This window comes from Canis lupus, chromosome 20, assembly GCF_011100685.1.
Source record: "Canis lupus familiaris isolate Mischka breed German Shepherd chromosome 20, alternate assembly UU_Cfam_GSD_1.0, whole genome shotgun sequence".
NCBI lineage: Eukaryota > Metazoa > Chordata > Mammalia > Carnivora > Canidae > Canis > Canis lupus.
The window spans coordinates 45,812,865-45,826,663 of NC_049241.1; the positions used below are offsets into that span (position 1 = coordinate 45,812,865).

At 53.1% G+C, this 13,799-nt stretch overlaps 1 protein-coding gene across 2 annotated transcripts; it reads left to right on the forward strand.

The window, feature by feature from the left end:
• The first annotated feature begins 684 nt into the window (after positions 1-684).
• On the forward strand, positions 685-12,542 carry PLVAP (plasmalemma vesicle associated protein). 2 transcript variants are annotated; one of them, XR_005375025.1, is made up of 7 exons: positions 685-1,154; positions 5,427-5,523; positions 5,623-6,335; positions 7,939-7,996; positions 8,146-8,227; positions 11,805-11,870; positions 11,911-12,542. XR_005375025.1 is itself a non-coding variant. In XM_038566910.1 (6 exons), the coding sequence occupies exons 1-6, from the start codon at positions 786-788 to the stop codon at positions 11,809-11,811; spliced, it is 1,326 nt and encodes a 441-aa protein (XP_038422838.1). In that variant the 5' UTR covers positions 685-785; the 3' UTR covers positions 11,812-12,542. The 2 variants fall into 2 exon arrangements, 1 of the variants encoding a protein (XP_038422838.1); XM_038566910.1 differs by having other exon boundaries at positions 11,805-12,542.
• Positions 12,543-13,799: the final 1,257 nt, after the last annotated feature.

The following is a 13,799-nucleotide window of genomic DNA, read 5'->3' on the forward strand; positions in this document are numbered from 1 at the left end:
ATCCCACAGGGATACCCATCTCACAGAAGGGGAAACTGAGAACAGACAGGAGAAGCCCCTCCCTTGAGCTCCCTTGGGCCAAGCCTGCTGTCTCAGCTCCAAGTTCACCGCTGCTTATGCTGCTGTTCGAGGAGTACTTAACACAGCACCTTTTCAAACAGGGCAACGGATGGGCAGACAGCCCAGGGGGCCTCGGCCACTGCCACCCATGCATCCGCCCTCTGTGAAGAGCCCCGCTAATGCACACCTACCGCGTGCCTGGCTCTGGGCCAAGCGCTCCACCTGACTTGGCTCACACGGTGGCCACACATCTGTAGCTAGTCCACCAGGAGGTAAGGCCAGCTCTGCGAACCACCGGTGGGAGACTCACCACAGTCCCTTTGCCTCCCTGTGCCTCAGTTTCCTTCTCCACAAGACAGGGGCCACGACAGGAGATACTATGCAGCCAGTGCCGAGAACTGCACTTGACACAGAGCAAGGGCAGGGGAGAAACTGAGGCTCGGGGTGGCCGAGCAAGCGCTGCCACCCAGCCGGTGCCCCACCCAGTGGCCACCAGAAGGCCAGAAGCACCGCCGCAGCCCTCCCTTCACAGCCAGGGTGGGAGTGTTGTGATAACCCACAGCCCTCATTTCCTCCCGGTCAGGAAGGAGCCAGGCAGAGGAAGTATTAAGAGGAGTAATATAAACACTCCCCCCGTCGGGGCAGGGTGCAGAGGGGCAGCTGCCGCCACCCAGAGCAGGCCGCAGGGCTGAGCAGCGCGGGTGACCAGGCAGCGGTCGGGCGAGATGGGCCTGCCGGTGGAGCACGGAGGAGCCTACGCGCGGGCAGGGGGCAGCCCCCGGGGCTGCTGGTACTACCTGCGCTATTTTTTCCTTTTCGTGTCGCTCATCCAGTTTCTCATCATCCTGGGCCTCGTCCTCTTCATGGTCTACGGCAACGTGCATGTGAGCACAGAATCCAACCTGCAGGCCACCGAGCGCCGGGCCGAGGGCCTGTACAGCCAGGTCGTGGGGCTCACGGCCTCCCAGGCCAACCTGTCCAAGGAGCTCAACCTCACCTCCCGCGCCAAGGAGACCATCATGCAATTGCTGCTGAATGCCCGCCGAGACCTGGACCGGATCAACGCCAGCTTCCGCCAGTGCCAGGCTGACCGGGTAAGGCCTCAGGCCGGACGCTCGCCCTGGGAACTCTGGGCTGGTCACATCATCCATCCGAGCTTCGGTTCCCTCGTCCATGAGCCAGAGACAGTCACAGGCTCTATATTGCATGTGCGGAGCCCATGTGGATAAGCAATGCTTATTGTGATAGTACAAGTATTTCCCACACAATACTGGGGACACATTTACCTTTACTTATTTATTTATTTATTTATTTATTTATTCATGAGCGACACAGAGACTGGCAGAGACGTAGGTAGAGGGAGAAGCAGGCTCCCAGTGGGGAACTTGATGTGGGTCTTGATCCCAGGACCCCGGATCACAACCTGAGCTGAAGGAAGATGCTCAACCACTGAGCCACCCAGGTGCCCTGAGGACGCACTCATCCTAAAATAATTTACTCTTTATTTATCTGGAACTTAAGTTTAACTGACTGTGGATTGGCATCACTGTGGGCCCGTGATTTAATATGCATAACGTGCTCAGAATGTGCCAGCACATACCAGCTATGAATAAGAGCTGGCTAAATAAAAAATCAGAGTCTTTGGTTCTTACTCAGTAAGAAGGACGAATAGCTCCTATCTGCCTTATGCTGGGTGTGCATTTTAGAAATATCTCATCATTGGGATGCCTGGGTGGCTCAGCGGTTGAGTGCCTGCCTTCAGTTCAGGGTGTGATCCTGGAGTCCGGAGATTGAGTCCCACATCAGGCCCCCTGAATAGAGTCTGCTTCTGTCTCTGCCTGTGTCTCTGTGTCTCTCTCTCTATGTCTCTCATGAATAAATAAATAAAATCTTCCAAAAACAAACAAACAAAAAAGGAGGTCCCAGGCCTCATTCCTTTTTTCACTTCCTCCTACAGGAAGAAAGCCTCTTTCTCATCTCATGTTTGGATCCAACTCATTTTGTTGAAACCTACAGATCTTCCTCTTCTGTGGCTTTTTGAGAACAAAAATCACTAGAACTTCCAGAGCTATTTCTCCCTTCCCCCTAACCCCGGGGTCATGAGCATAGGGCCAGCTTCCAAAGGTATAAGGACAAGGAATGACAGAAAGGCCAACCCACTGCATTCTTCATCGCTTTACTTGCAATATTTCTGCAGAGGATTCTGTTCCACAGTTTGGAAAACACACCTTATCGAATTGTAAGAACTTCCTTTAGAAATAGCTTTATTGGGACGCCCAGGGAGCTCAGTGGTTTGGCACCCACCTTCAGCCCAGGGCATGATCCTGGAGTCCCGGGATCGAGTCCCACATAGGGCTCCCTGCATGGAGCCTGCTTCTCCCTCTGCCTGTCTCTTTGCCTCTCTCTCTCTCTCTCAATCTCTCTCGAATATATTTAAAAAATATTTTAAAAATTTAAAAAATGAAAACAGCTTTATTGAGATACAATTCAGATGCTCTACAGCTCATCCATTAAGAGTGTACGGTTCAATCATTTGTAGCACCTTCACAGAGCTGGGTGATCATCACAATTGGTTTTAGAACATTTCATTGCTCTAAAAAAGAAGCCCTGTCTCCATGAGCGGCCATTCCCCATCCTGCGCCCTCCCCCAGCCCCTGGCAACCACTGATTTCTGTCTCTATGAATTTTGTTCTGGATGTTTCATATAAATGGGGTCATAAGGTGTCCTTCTGTGTTCTGGATGTTTTGTATAAATTCCTACAACAGGTGTCCTTTTGGGTCTGGCTTCTATCACTCAGCATGATGTCTGGAAGGCTCACCCATGTTGTAGTGTGTGTCAGGGCTCCCTTCGTTCCTTGTTATGGCTGAGTAATATTCCATTCTGTGGATGGACCACATTTTGTCCGTTCCCCTGTTGATGGATGCTTGGGTTGTTCCCACCTTTGGGTGATTGTGACTAGTGCTGTTATAAACATGCATGTAAAAGTCTTCATGTGGACCTATGCTTCAATTTCTCTTGGGTATATACCCAAGAGTGGAATTGCTGGGTCACATGGTAATTCTATGTGTGACATTTTGTGGAACTGCCAGACTGTTTTCCAAAATCACTGCCCCATTTTTTTTAAAGATTTATTTATTTAATTATTCATGATAGAGAGAGAGAGAGAGAGAGAGAGAGAGAGGCAGAGACACAGGCAGAGGGAGAAGCAGGCTCCATGCAGGGAGCCCGACGTGGGACTCGATCCCGGGACTCCAGGATCGCACCCTGGGCCAAAGGCAGGTGCTAAACCGCCGAGCCACCCAGGGATCCCCCACTGCCCCATTTTTATATTCCAACCAGTACTACCTGGAATTTCTCATTTCTCTACAGTCTCACCAATGCGTGTTACTCTCTGTTTTTGTTTTCCATTTCATTTATAACCATCCTCCTGGTTGGAAGACGAATCTCATGGTGGTTTTTGTTTGCATTTCCCTGATGACTAATGATGGTGAATATTCTTTGATGTGCCCGTCAACCACATGTGTATCTTCTTTGAAGGAATATTTCAGATACTTGGCCCATTTTTTCAATTAAGTTATCTTTTTACTATTGATCCATAAGAGTTTACTTTTGTATATTCTAGATACTAATCCTATCATCAGATACATTCTCTGGAAATATTTTCTCCCATCTATGGGTTGTCTTTTCCCTTTCTACCTTTTTTTTAACTGAAGTATAGTTGACACACAACGTTACATCAATTTCAGGTCTACAACACAGTGATTTAACAGTCTTTTCCCTTTCTTGGTAGAATTCTTTAGGTACACCTGGGTGGCTCAGTGGTTGAATGTCTGCCTTTGGCTAGGGTCATGGTCCCAGGGTCCTGGGATTGAGTCCCACATGAGGCTCCCCACTAGGAGCCTGCTTCTCCCTCTGCCTATGTCTCTGCCTTTCTCTGGGTCTCTCATGAATAAATAAATAAAATCTTAAAAAAAAAAAAGGAAAATTTTAAAGCACAAAAGTTTTTAATTTTAACAAAGTCCAATTGATTAGTTTTTCTCTTTGTGTTTTTGGTATCACATCTAAGAAACTATTGCCAAATCCAAGGTCATGCAGAGTTAACACCTATGTTTTCTTCTAAAGAGTTCTATGACTTTAGCTCTTACATTTGGGTCGTTGAGCCATTTTGAGTTAATATTTGTATATGGTGTGAGGTAAGGGTCCAAATTCATTGCTTAACATGTGGAGATCCAGCTGTGCCAGCACCATTTGTTGAAAAGACTTTTTCCAAAAAGAAAAAAAAGACTTTTTCCCCCATGGAATGATTTTGCCTAATTTTCTAGGGCTGCCACAAATTGGGTGGTTTGAACAATAGAAATTTGTTTTTGCACACACACGAGGTCAAGATGTGAGTTCCTTTGGAGGGTTAGGAAGGAAGAGTCTGTTCCAGGCCTCCCTCCTTGCCTTGTAGATAGCCACCTTCTCACTGTGTCTTCACATCATCTTCCCTCTGTGCATTTCTGGGTGTCCAAATTCCCTCTTATAAGGACACCAATCATCCTGGATTAGAGCCCCCCTCATGACCTCATGTTAATTTAATCCCATCTTTAAAGACCCTATCTCTCACATTCTGAGGTCCTGGGGGTCCAGACTTCAACACATGAATGAGGGGGGCACAATTCAGTTCGTAACAGCATTGTTGTCAAAAAGTCATTGGCCACAAATGTGAATTAATGTTTTTTTTTTTTTTTTTTTTTAATTTATGATAGTCACAGAGAGAGAGAGAGAGGCAGAGACACAGGCAGAGGGAGAAGCAGACTCCATGCACCGGGAGCCCGACATGGGATTCGATCCCGGGTCTCCAGGATCACGCCCTGAGCCAAAGGCAGGCGCCAAACCGCTGCGCCACCCAGGGATCCCTGAATTAATGTTTTCAAGGTTCATCCAAGTTGTAGTGTGTATCAGTGCTTTCTTCTTTATCATTGCCAAATAGTATTAACTATAACAACTTTAAAACAATTTTTTTTTTAAATTTATGAGAGAGAGAGAGAGCATGAGCAGGGAGAGGGGCAGAGGGAGAAGGAGAAGCAGACTCCCCACTGAGCAGGGAGCTCAAGGCAGGACTTGATCCCAGGACCTGGAGATCATGACCTGAGCCAAAGGCAGACACTTAACCAACTGGGCCACCCAGGTGCCCCTAACTGTAACAACTTTTGAAGATCCAGCCAGCATCCCCTATAAAGGAGCATGCCCTTGTGAACTGGGCCAACCCAGGCCACCTGGATGTGGAATCTGAGCCCTCAGCCCAGAGGGTCTGGGCAAACCAGGAGCAAGGGGACCTGCAGGGGGCAGACTGTGAGCTCTGACCTGTGTCCCATCCGGTTAGGTGGTCTACATGAACAACCAGCGGTACATGGTGGCCATCATATTGAGTGAAAAGCAGTGCCAAGAACAACTTAAGGAGACCAACAAGAGCTGTAATGGTGAGTGGTCTGGGTGTTAGGGAGCAAGGGTGGTAGATTCCCCACCCGGTGTCTTGGCTACCCACAACCTTCCTGAGATTTATTATCCTGTACCTGTAGCCCTTTTCCTCATGCTGAACCAGAAGGCCAAGACGCTGGAAATGGAGGTGGCAAAGGAGAAGCAAGTGTGCACTAAAGACAAGGAGGCGCTGGTGCTGAGCAAGCGCGTGGTGGAGGAGCAGCTGGCCGAGTGTGGCAAGGCCCGGGAGCAGCAGCGGCAGGAGCGACAGCTGGCTGAGGATCGCTTGCAAAAGGTGCAGACCCTCTGCCTCCCGCTGGACAAGGACAAGTTTGAGACGGAGCTGCGTAACCTCTGGAGGGACTCCATTATCCCACGCACCCTGGACACCATGAGCTATAATCTGTACCATCCTCTGGGCTCAGAAATAACCTCCATCCGGAGAAGCTGCGACCACATGCCCACCCTCATGAGCACCAAGGTGGAGGAGCTGGCCCGGAGCCTGCGGGCCGGCATAGAGCGTGTGGCCCGCGAGAACGCGGACATCCAGCGCCAGAAGCTGGAGGTTGAGCAGGCCCTGAAGGCAAGTCAGGAGGCCAAGGAGAAGTTGGAGAAGGAGGCCCAGGCCCGGGAGGCCAAGCTCCAGGCTGAATGCGCCCGGCAGACACAGCTAGCGCTGGAGGAGAAGGCAACGCTGCGGAAGGAGAGAGACACCCTGGCGAAGGAGCTGGAGGAGAAGAAGCGGGACGCAGAGCAGCTCAGAATGCAGCTGGCCGTCAGCAACTCCGCCTTGGACACCTGCATCAAGGCCAAGGTGGGCGAGAGGGCCCTGAATTCAGGTTGCATTGGAGTCGGGTCTGGGGGCCATGTTGGTGGTGATGTCTAACTTGGGTTTGAGTTGGGCTACCCGGTCTAGGTCTGGTGAGTTAACTCACTTGAGAGTTTCACTGACATAGGATTGGGGTGGTTTGGAATGACACTGAGAGAGGATTAAGGATTGAGATTGAGTTTGGGGTGGCTGGTGGGCCTCAAAATTCATTCAGGGTGAGGACTGGTGATTCGTGGAGTATTCGTGTCAGGGTTGGGATGTGTCTGAGTTGAAGGCTTAGGTTGGCAGTTAGACTGAAGATTAAGGCTGGTGTAGAGGAAGGCTTGGTGTGGAGCAGAGTCTGTGTTTGTATCAAGGTGAGTTCTTGGGAATGCTGTGTTCAGAGTCGGTTTGAGTTGGAGTTAGGGCTCCATTGAAGATTACATCAGTCTTAGAACTGGGGTTGTGTTGAGTTTGGATCGTGAGGAAAGCTTGAAAGGTAGATCAGGGGTCACATGCAGGGCGGCCGGTGAGTCTAGCTTTGGGTGTAGGATGTCAGTGGCTCTGCAGTTGGGTTGTGTAGAAGCACCAAAGCTGGAGTCGAAGCTCAGGTGAATGTAGGTGGCTGGTGGGTCTAGAGATGATTAGAAGTTTGGGGCCAAAGGTGAACTTAGAATTTCATGGGCATTAGGATTGGGATTGGTGTTGACCACGGGTCAGCAGTTGAAGTTGGTTTTGGTTTAGGGCAGCTGACTGAGAAATGGATGAAATCGGGCTGACGTCGGGATATATTTGAAATGAAGGATTGGGTGACCCTGAGTTAGGGTAGGGAACCTGGGACAGGGTGAGGGTCAGGGCTGGGTGTTGAGAAGAAACTGTACAGATGCTGATCTTGGAGTGGGGCTGGTTTGGGGTTCCATATGGGGTAGAGGCTAGGGTCTAAGGCTGAGTTGGGATGAGCATGGTGCTGGGAAGGTGTTTATGGGTGGCCATGGTGGAGCCCAGGACTGGGCTGCGGGAAGGAGGATGGGGGTGCACTTTTCATAGCAGCCAGGTCTAAGGAATGCGTTGGGTCAGAGTTAAATATAAAGTTATAGTTAAATCAGGTTTGTCATTAGGATTGGGTTTAGGTCGGAGTTTGATTCTAAGGAAGGTTCTGTTTTCATGTAGGGATTAGATGTCAGGTGATTGAGTTTAGAGCTGGTTTTGGATTTCAGGCACAGGGTTGTGGGAGGGAAGGCAGCTGATTTACAGAGTGGGTCAGCTTCAACCTCGAAGGGGGCTGTGCTGGGTGTTGGGTGGGTGAACTCTGTTAGGGTCAGGAATTGGGACTGGGTTGGAACTAAGACTATAGCGGAGACTGGAGCAGGTCACGGCAGGGTCTCTGGGGGACCTTCCAAGGAAAGCCAGTCCCTGGGGTCCCCAGTCCTTTGTGGGGAGGTGGGTGCAGGTGGTTGTACATCCATTAGTGTGGGTGTCTTTCTCCAGTATCTGCCCTGGAAGGAGCTCAGACTCAGGTATTGAAGGGCATGGAGGAGGGGAGCCTCCCTGGCACTCTGGTACAAGGGTCCCAGCTTCTGCCAACCTCTCTCCATCTTTCCTCCCACAGTCACAGCCGATACCTATACCAAGACCTGCGGGCCCTGCCCCCAACCCCCAGCCCATTGGTGAGTAACAGAAGGCAGGGCCAGGAAGGGGGTCGGGATGGTCCTTTCTACTTCTTACCCCGTCTCAGCCCTGCTATAGGGGCTACCAGCCCATCCCTAGCCCAGGGTTGAGGCAGTTGGTTGGAGCTGACTCGTCCCTCTCGCGGCAGACCCAGCTGGCCTGGAGGAATTCAAGAGAAGGATCCTGGAGTCCCAGAGGCCCCCTGCAGCCAATGCTGTAGCCCCATCCAGGTGAGACACTGGGCAGACTGAGATGGTTCAGTCTCAGGGCTTCAGAGGAGGCTCGGAACAGGACTAAGGGGGGAGGGAGGCTCATCTCCTACTTGCTGCTTCCTTAATTGAGTGCCTGCTGTATACCAGGCCCTATGCTGGGTCCTAGGGACACAGCAGTGACCAAGACCCACACAGATCGGTTCATTAAACTCCCTGAATAGGGGGTGAGAGAAACAATGAAGGAGCCACAAAAAAAGAGAGACCAAGAGCTGCGGCCGAGTGTGGTGCTGAGGTGCTTAACTGTGAGTTCACAGTTGAACTCACTCTGCAAGATTAACTCACCCAATGCTCACAACCCTAATCAGTGGGCGAGCCACTGTTATTGGCGCTTTCCAGACTAAATAAGTGAGGCACGGAGAGGGTGTGCATCGTGGCCCAGATAACCCAGCTGGGGAGTGCAGAGCTGGAGACACAAACCCAGGCTATTGGGGTCCAGGCAGGCAAGAGAGGGCTTTGGTGGGAAGGAGGCCTTTGTGCTGGAGGATGTGGCTGGGGAGGGTGGCTGGAGCAGTGGAAAGGAGGAGGGACAGCGTGCTGAAGACCCTGGGCCTCTCACCCCTCCCCTCTGAGCCTCTCTTTCTACCTCTACAAAAATGGAGGTCTCCGAAATCAAGGGCACAGAAACTCTTTGCTAACTGTAAAGTGCTGTCCACAAATGCCTAAACCAAGGGGCCGGGGGTTGCAGCAGGGCGCACCAGGGCACCCGTCGGCGTACACCCAGTTCAGGACTCAGTGCCAGCACCACCAACACCCACCACCACCCCTCCCCCACCGCCTCCCAGAGCACGGCATGTGCATCACAGGGAAGGTGACTCAGGCCACCGCCCCAAGAACATCCTGTGCTCCCTCCCAGGTGGTGGCCATGCTCCCGGTTCAGGGGTTCAGGATCACATCGCTGGCCAAGGAGTCTGGGATGAGCACTGCCATTCACAGTTTGGGACTCAGGGCTCAAAGAGACACCTGGGATTTTAAGTCACATCCCTCCGACCCCAAGCCTGTGCCAAACAGGGCTCTGCCAGCAACGCTATTGTCCCCCTGGTTTATAGCCTTAAATGTAGGCTTCGGGGACAAACAGACTTCCAGAGGTCTGTCTTCAAATCCCAGGGGTCCTCCACCTCCAGCTCCATTTCCCCTCTGCCTCTTCTTACATAGCCCCTCTGACAGGGAAGGGAGCTCACCTCCTTGCGGAACTTGTCCCTTCACTCCGGATGGCTCTTTCTGGGAGAAATCCCTCACCCCCACCCACCCCCCAGCAGCTTGATGAGAGAGAAGCCAGAGGGTGGAGAGAAGACCCTGCTCTAAGCAGTTTTCCTCTCTCTATCTTGGCCCAAAGCCATCATGGCAAGGAAGAAGGTTCTATTCTTATCCCCACTTCTCAGAGGAGGGAACTGAGGCCCCAGGGAAGTGACCAGCCTGGGGTCCTGCGTCACTGAGTCAGGGCCAGAGCCAGGCTCCCAGCCCAGGCCCGTCCCAGCAGAGAAAGGGGAAGCTCTTGAGATTGTTTACCCCAAAAGACATCCCTCTACCGAGAAAACAATGAGTACTTAAGCAGGGCCCCTCCCGCAGCCTCTCTGCAGGGTCTCAGGAAGGGCCTCCTGCTCCCTGGGCTCCAGCCTTGGTTCACCTTCCCGGGAGAAAGGGCCCATCAGCTCTGGCTTGGAGCCCCAGCGAGGCCAGCCACTCGCGGGTTAGCCCACGCCAATCACGTCTCGCTTTTTTGTTGGACATCTTTAAGTCATTTTCTCCTGATGGCAAATGTACTAGTTTTCCTTTTCACCCGGTAAGACTGTGTCCTCTGGCTATGGATTTATTTAAGTTAAACCCAGACACCGACACGGACACACACGGGTGATGTGAAGACACATAGGAAGTACTGGTTTAGGGGCAAAAGGTACAGTGTGGAAGGTTGAGGATGGAGACCAGCCCTGGCTCCCAGCCGAGCCGGGCACACAGCGAGTGTGGCTCAAGTTCATGGCCGTCACTATCCGGTTCCTTTACTCAACCCGGTTCCTTTACTCAACCCGTGTGTCTGGAGCAGCTGCTGGGTGAGGAGGACTCGGGAGGAATAGGCACAGAAGCCGCTGCCCTTGTGGGGCTCCCAGTCTAGCTGGGGGGCAATCGGGGGACCAACCAGATGAATGAGCTGCTGTCACAGGGCCCCGTGGCGGCGTGAGGGGCCGGGGAGGCTTCTCTGCACTGCACGAGGGTGAAGTTGGAGCAGAGAACAGGACGAGGTGAGGGAGGAACCACAGGGGTGGGGGGGTCCCCCCGAAGAGTGAACCAGGCAGAGAGAACACAGCCTATGCCAAGGCCCGGAGACAGGACCAGGACCGGCCCGGTGAGGAGGCTGGTGTGGCTGGCGGGGGGGGGGCGGGGGCTGAATAGGAAGGAAGGGAGGGGGTGCAGGGGGCTTAGATTGGGCAGGGCCAGTGACAGCAGGGAGAACCTGGGGAGCCCCGGGACAGTGGTGAGCCGAGGAGGACAGGACCGGACCCAGGTGTTCACAGGCTCGCTCTGGTCGCTGTTGGGGGGTCGAAGCCCACTGTGCTGTCCAGGCATGTGATGATGGGGCTTAGGAGCCTCAGTCTCTGAGAAATGGCCAGCCCCCCCCCCCCCCCCCCCCGCAGGCTGGTGGGCAGGAGCAGGCGAAGAATGTAAGTCAGGGCTGGCCCGGAGCCTGGTGAATCCTGGTCAAGCTGGAGCCAGGGAGGGGGGCCAGAGGCAGCCAAGGAACGTGAGGCGGCTTGGCCCCAGGGAAGAGCCGGGGAAGGAAGGGAGGGGGCCAGCGGAAGCAGCACTTGGCTGAGGCCCCCTCCTCCCAGACCAGGAAACAGCGTCTGAGCCAACCCCTGACCCCTCACGAGAACCTCTGCTAGGCCAAGGAGGGGGAAGGGCATCCCAGACAGCAGGACGGCTCCTGCGAAGGCAGGGGGAGGGGTGAAGTGAAGCCATGCCTCTCGAGATCTGGGGGGACTTTGGCAGGGTTTGAGTTTCTCATGAAGAGGACTGGTAGGGACAGAGTGGGTGGAGCCTTGAATGCCGGGTAGAAGGGATCTGGCTCGGTCTCCAGGGCACAGGGGAACCAGGGAGAGTGTGTGGAGAGGGGCAGGCCCCTTGGAAAAACCCTCCTGGGAAGGAGTGAGGGGCTGGCCCTGGGGGGTTTCTGCGGAGACAAAGGAGGGAGACCGAGGCCCTGTCTGAGGGGTAGGGGTGTAGACAGGGGCTTTGGGGCAGACTCCCAGGATCCCACCGGCCTTGGGAAGCAAAGGTAAAATGCAGCAGAGGCCGGGCGCCCGGAAGGTGGCCTCTCTGACCCCTGGCTCTTCATCTGTCTAATGAGGAGGCCCACGTCTCAGTCCCGCCCTCCCAGAGAGGTTCAGCAGGTCCGAGTCTCATGGGGAGGCTGAACCCCGAAAGAGCCCAAGAGTCCTTGGTAGCAAGAAGGGGCCTGCGGTGGGAGGAGGTGGGCCCGGGCAAGGTTCGTCCTTCCGTCTGTCTGTCTGACTATTGTGTTACCATCTCCTTCCTGCCCTAGTGGCTGACGAGGCTCTGGCCCCTGAGGACCGAGGTGCGGCCCCGACTGGCCAGTCTGCGGACCCCGCGCAGCGAGACGCCCCGGGCACACGAGCAGCTGGGGCCACCGCACCGACTCCCGCGCACGCCCACGGCCCGGACCCCACACTCGTCCTCCCCTCCACCCCACCGCACCCCCGACACCTTCTCACCGGCCCACACCTGCCCACCTGATCTCTCACCTGAGACAGCGATACCGCAGTGGCGTCACACGAAGATGCAGTGACATCACACAGACCAGGCGATGGCATCACACAAGAACCTGGCAGTTGTGCCACACAGACGCAGGGAGGATGTCACCCACAGATGCAGTGCCGACGTCACACACACGCACATGCACACCTCCGCCCAGCCCTTGCCCGATGTCACACCCTCCCACGCACGCGGGCCCAGGCGACCGCAGCACCATACCCATCTGCCACCTCTGTGCCCTCGCCACACCGCCCTCCAGTTTTCTCCTCTTCTGACTCCTCACCCCCAGGGTGCCAGGCCTAGGGAAGCAGGAACGGGAGACATTAGCCTCCGTCCCCTCAGGGACAGTCTCCTGGCTCCCCTGCCAGGCCGCACTTGAGCCCAGGGCCGATGTCACCCACAGGCCCCATCAGAGCCCCTCCCTCCCTCTCCAGCCACACCTAGCCCGGCCTGTGGCCCGTATAAATGCTAGTGGCACTAAATAAATACTACTGAATCCTTTCAAAGATTCCAGAGTGGTGATTTCTCTTTTTTTTTTTTCTTTTTTTAAAGATTTGATTTAATTATTCATGAGAGACACAGAGAGAGGCAGAGACACAGGCAGAGTGAGAGCAGGCTCTATGCAAGGAGCCCAAAGCAGGACTCGATCCCCGGTCTCCAGGATCACACCCTGGGCCAAAGGGGGCACTAAACCACTGAGCCACCCTGGCTACCCTTTGTTTGTTTGTTTGTTTTAAGATTTTATTTATTTATTCATGAGAGACATAGAGAAAGGCAGAGACACAGGCAGAGGGAGAAGCAGGCTCCATGTCGGGAGCCCGATGCAGGACTGGATCCCAGGACCCTGGGGATCATGACCTGAATCAAAGGTAGACATTCAACCACTGACCCTCGTGTCCCCAGAGTGGTGATTTCTGCTTTGAAAAGGTACCACTTAATGATGCTGTGAGAAAAGACTGCAAGCTAGGAGCCCACACCCCACACCCTGACCTCCCAGCCTGTCCCCAGGCCAGAAGAGCCTGCAACCAAGACAATCCTAGGGCAACAGTAGCTTCCCTCAAGGTAGAGGCATCTAGAGGCATCTCTGTACGTGAAGAGAAATGGCAAGAACCCCAGTCAGTGAGGGTTTCACCAAGTGGCTCAAAGTCCCACATTGTGACAACTTTGTTGTCAATCTAGTGTTTCTTCAAAGTAGCGGGCATTTAAAACAAATAAAAATGAAAATAAAATAATAAAATAGCAGATACTTAAAAGCAGTTTCTCAAAAAAAAAAAAAAAAAAAAAACCACAAAAAAACAGGTTATCCATCTGTGGCTTCATCTTCCTAAGATTTGCAAAGATTTCCCCCAGGTACTGACAAGAGTTGCTGAGGCACGACCGTAGGAGGAATTCCTCTCCAAAACGGCTTCAGGAACAGTATCACTACTGGCTCAGGCCATTTGTTTTGTCTTGTTTTGTGGCAAGATGGGATGTCAGAAAGGGCACCAGGGCCCAGTTGGGGAGTGCTTTAACAGATTGACCATTAAATTTGTGGGGAAAACAGGAAAAAGTACATTAGAGGAATACAGGGAAATCCCATGGTACCCACCAGACAGGAGGGAAAAAAAAAAAAAAGGTTTAAAAAGCCATAGTACCTACTGCTGGTTAAGATGTAGAGAAAAGGCATTTTCTTACAGGACCCCAAGAAATGTAAATCTCATCACGGCCCTTCTGGAAATTAGTTTGGTGACATTTAATTAAAGTAAAGGTGCACCAACCCTTTGAC

What these genes read in the sequence shown, in the direction of transcription:
- PLVAP (XM_038566910.1), top strand. Translation starts at nt 786, where the DNA reads ATGGGCCTGCCGGTGGAGCACGGAGGAGCCTACGCGCGGGCAGGGGGC. An exon ending in GCCAGTGCCAGGCTGACCGG is followed by an intron (nt 1,155 to 5,426) that starts GTAAGGCCTCAG and finishes CCATCCGGTTAG; the next exon opens with GTGGTCTACATGAACAACCA. An exon ending in ACACCTGCATCAAGGCCAAG is followed by an intron (nt 6,336 to 7,938) that starts GTGGGCGAGAGG and finishes TTCCTCCCACAG; the next exon opens with TCACAGCCGATACCTATACC.